At 52.9% G+C, this 4,185-nt stretch overlaps 1 protein-coding gene across 1 annotated transcript; it reads right to left on the bottom strand.

The window, feature by feature from the left end:
* Positions 1 to 221: 221 nt before the first annotated feature.
* LOC146420996 (uncharacterized) lies at positions 222 to 3,582 on the bottom strand. The gene is made up of 3 exons (XM_085047810.1): positions 3,410 to 3,582; positions 799 to 2,926; positions 222 to 660 (listed from the first exon to the last, which is right to left on the bottom strand). Exons 1-2 carry the CDS (start codon positions 3,542 to 3,544, stop codon positions 2,033 to 2,035), a joined length of 1,029 nt encoding a protein of 342 aa, XP_084903936.1. The 5' UTR covers positions 3,545 to 3,582; the 3' UTR covers positions 222 to 660; positions 799 to 2,032.
* Between the last annotated feature and the right edge of the window lie 603 nt (positions 3,583 to 4,185).

A 4,185-nucleotide genomic window follows, 5' to 3' on the forward strand; every position in this document is an offset into this window, starting at 1 on the left:
CGAGGCGAGGCGAGGCGAGGCGAGGCGAGGCGAGGAGAGGCGAGGCGAGGCGAGGCGAGGCGAGGCGAGGCGAGGCGAGGCGAGGCGAGGCGAGGCGAGGCGAGGCGAGGCGAGGCGAGGCGAGGCGAGGCGAGGCGAGGCGAGGCGGAGGGAAGGGAAGGGAAGGGAAGGGAAGGGAAGGGAAGGGAAGGGAAGGGAAGGGAAGGGAAGGGAAGGGAAGGGAGAAAGAGAGATAGAGAGATAGAGAGATAGAGAGATAGAGAGATAGAGAGATAGAGAGAAAGAGAAAGGAAGAGAGAGGAAGAGAGAAAGAAAAGAGAGATAGAGAGAAAGAAAGAGAAAGAGAGGAAGGGAGAAAGAAAAGAGAGAGAGAGAGAGAAAGAAAGAAAGAGAAAGAGAGAGGAAGGGAGAAAGAAAAGAGAGAGAGACAGAAAGGGAGAGAGAGAAAGAAAGAAAGAAAGACAGACAGACATCAACCCTCCCAGTTCCAGCATGGTTCTGGTTGAGGGGACGTCGCTCTTGTTTCCAGCGTGGTTCCAGCTGATGTGATGTCACTCCTTGTTCCAGCTATGATGATGTCACTCCTGGTTCCAGTGAGGTTCCACCTGATGATATGTCACTCCTGGCTCCAGCATGGTTGTGGCTGATGCGATGTCACTCCTGGTTCCAGTGTTGATCCAGTTGTTGTGATGTCTCTCCTGCTTCCTGCAACAATCCAGCTGTTGGATGTCCAGGCTCATGGGCTTGCTGGGTACCCTTTTATGGACTGGGCTCCCCACCCTGGAATGGGATTCTCACCTCTGTGCTAATTGGTTTTCCTGCACAGTCTGTTCTTTCAGACCCTTCTGGAAAGGGTCAGTGGCTTTGGGGGTCTCTGGTGCTCTTGATCCCCCCAGAGTCCATGGCCACTTCTTGGCCGATTGCTGCTTGCTGTGCTGGTGGTGCTGATCTGCAGGAGCCACAAGCAGCATGTTTGTCTGCCCAGGAGCTGCTGTGCCTCCACCTCCAGGCTGGCCTGGCCTGGCGCTGCTCCTGCGGCTGTGGCACCAGCAGGCACCACTCAGCACCTTGTGACAGCTCAGCATTTCCTGTTGTTCTGGCAGTTTGGTTGATGAGCTAAGAGCTCTATCCTTACTATTGAGAAGTGCTCTCTTTGTCACTGTCACTCTCCCCTGGGGACAGCTCTTCTTCCTGGGTGACTTCACCCTGAGACTGCTTGTAACCTTTGTTATCCCCTGGGGAGAGTTCAGTGTCACCTTTCCCTGGGGACAGCTCCTGGTCACTCGTGCTGTCCCCTGTAACAAACTTGATGGCCTTGTTGACTTCAGACAGCTCCTGGTGACTCATGCTGTCCTCTGGAACAAACTCGATGGCATTGTTGACTTCAGTCTGGCCCTGGTCACTTGTGCTGTCCCCAGGAAAGTGGTTGATGGCTTCTTCCACTGGGGACAGCTCCTTGTCCTCACTCCATTGCAGCAGGTCTTTTTCAATGAATGAATGTATTCTTCTAACTCTTACTCTTCTTCTTTCCTTCTTCTATGTATTTTTAAATTTTTATCCTTATTCCTATAACTTCTTCTTTTTCTAAGTATCTCTAAATTCAAATTCTTATTCTTCTTACTCTTCTTCTTCTAGTAATTTTTAATTCTTACTCCTATTCTTATTCCTGTAACTCTTCTTCTTCTATGTATGTTCAATTCTTACTGCTATTCTTATTCCTATAACTCTTCTTCTATGTGTTTTCTTAATCCTTATTCTAACTACTATTCTTCTTCTTCTATGTAGTTTAAAATTGTCTTCCTGTTCTTAGTCATTTTCTTTGTCTGCGTCGTCCTCTTTGTCTTCTTGACCTCTGTTGTCTTCCTCTTCACCTTCTTCATCATCATCTTCCTCCTCTTCGTTGTTCTCATCCTCATCTTCCTGTCCCTGTTTGTTGTCCCCAACTCCCGTTGTTGTTGGCAGCCCCGTGCTCTATAGTCCCACAGGGAGGGAGGCTCTGGGGGCAATCCCTGCTGTCCCTGCCCTGCCTGAGCTACTCCTCAGGCTGTGGCACAAGGCAGGGACACTGGAACAGCCTGCGCAGAGCCCGCAGCGCCCGCCTGAAGCGGGAGGGACGTTTCTTGGGGACCTCGTGCTGTGCCTTTGTCACCTGGTCTCGGGAGGCTGCAGAATGTGCTGCCTCTGCCACCTGGGGAGCGAGAGGCTCGGGAAGCTCCTCCAGCTCAGCAGCTCTGGCTGGGGCAGCAGCTGCTGGCTTGGCATTGATGTGAGTCTGTGGGGCAGGAGAGGCTCTGGGATAAGCCCATCTGGGTCCCTCCAGGGGGTCTTTGCCATCCACCCCCATCGTGGGTGTGTTCCAGATGTCCTGGATGGCATCCTGGGACAGCTCTTGGTCACTGCAGTGCTCCCCTGTGGAAAGCACATCGTCCTCGACATCGGAACCCAGAGATGACTCAGAGCCGAACAGCTCTCGCCATTGGGCTTCCACCTTCTCCTTGCACCACTCCAGATAGGACACTTGTGGATGTCTGTAAGCTTTGTTCTCTTCCTCAGCCCAAAAACTGCTGGGCAAATTGCCTTTAAGACACTCCTGCATGTTCTGCCTCCTCCACACTTTCTCCAGTTCCAGCAGGTCAATTGATGATCTTACAGGTCTCTCCATCCCACCAAGCAGAGTCTTCCTTGTCAGCTCTTTGTCCTCATCATCCTGATGGGAGAGCTTTTCTTCCTCAGGTTCCTCCTGATGGGAGAGCTCTTCATCCTCAGGTTCATCTTGATGGGAGAGCTCTTCATCCTCAGGTTCCTCCTGATGGGAGAGCTCTTCAACCTCACATACTTCCTGATGGGAGAGCTCTTCATCCTCACTTTCTTCCTGATGGGACAGCTCTTCATCCTCACGTTCTCCCCACTGAGGGAGCTCTTTATCCTCACATTCTTCCCTATGGCAGAGCTCTTCATCCTCTTGTTTTTCCCACCAAGAGAGCTCTTCCTGATCCTGTTCTTCCCAGTCTTCCCATGGGGAGAGCTGTTCTTCTTCCCACAGGAACATGTCCTGGACTTTGTAGTTTTCCCCAAAAGACAGCTCTTTGTCTTGTTTGCTGTCTTCTGAGGAAAGCCTCTTATCCTCATTTTCCCCTTGGGAAAGCTCTTCTTGGTGGGTGTCTTCACCCTGGGACAGCTCCTTGTAGCTTTTCTTGTCCCCTCGGGAGAGCTCATTGCCATTTTCCACTGGGGACAGCTTCTTGTCACTTGTCCTGTCCCCCGGAATGACTTCGATGGCTTCTTCCCCTGGTGACAGTTCCCGGTAACTCGTGCTGTCCCTTGGAGAGAGCTCATTGTCATCTTCCCCTGGGGACAGTGCTGGGTCACTGTTGCTGTCTCTTGGAACGACATCCATGGCCTCTCCAACTTCAGACAGCTCCTTGTCACTTGGGCTGTCCAATGGAAGGTCCTCAATGTCTTCTCCCTCTAGGGACAGTTCCTCGTCACTTGTGCCATCTCCTGGGAAGAGCCTGATGGCCTTGTCATCTTCTGACAGCTCCATGTCACTTGTGCTGTCATCTGACAAGATATTGATGGCCTCTTCAGTTTGGAACAGCTCCTCCTCACTTGGGCTGTTCCCTGGGAAGAGCCTGATGGCCTCATCAACTTCAGACAGCCCCTGGTCTCTGCTGCTGTCCTCTGAAACAACTTTGATGTCCTCTTCCCTTTTGGACGGCACCTTGTCACTTGGGCTGTCCTCTGGAAAGTGGTCGATGGCCTCTTCTAGCTGGGAAAAGAGGCCATCTTTTCCCTGGTCACTTGACTGTGGAGACAAGAGATCCTTGTCACTTGTGCTGTCCCCTGAAATGACCTTGATGGTTTGTTCCACTTGGGACAGCTCCTCCTCACAGGTGCTCTCCACTGGAAGAGGCTCGCTTGAACCCATGAGGCTGAGCTCCTTGGCTCGAGCCCCTGAGGGGATGGGTGGCAGAGGTGGCATTGGTGACACCTGGCAGCTCGGGGACACACTGGCTGTGCCCTCCTGGGCCACCCCGAGCGGGGTCAGGAGCACCCTGGGCACAGGGCTGTATGGGGAGAGCTCTGGGTACAGCCCAGGACAGGTGCTGCAGGGCTTTGGCCCCTTGTCCCCTGCACTGCCCAGCTCTGTGTCCCGGCTCTCAGTGTCCTTGGGCTTCTTCTGGC

Source organism: Lichenostomus cassidix, unplaced genomic scaffold, assembly GCF_008360975.1.
Source record: "Lichenostomus cassidix isolate B80296 unplaced genomic scaffold, HeHo_3.0 HiC_scaffold_486, whole genome shotgun sequence".
Classification (NCBI taxonomy): Eukaryota; Metazoa; Chordata; class Aves; order Passeriformes; family Meliphagidae; genus Lichenostomus; species Lichenostomus cassidix.

What these genes read in the sequence shown, in the direction of transcription:
- LOC146420996 (XM_085047810.1), bottom strand. Translation starts at nt 3,544, where the DNA reads ATGGAGCTGTCAGAAGATGACAAGGCCATCAGGCTCTTCCCAGGAGAT. An exon ending in GTGACAAGGAGCTGTCTGAA is followed by an intron (nt 2,927 to 3,409) that starts GTTGGAGAGGCC and finishes GAAGAATGTGAG; the next exon opens with GATAAAGAGCTCCCTCAGTG.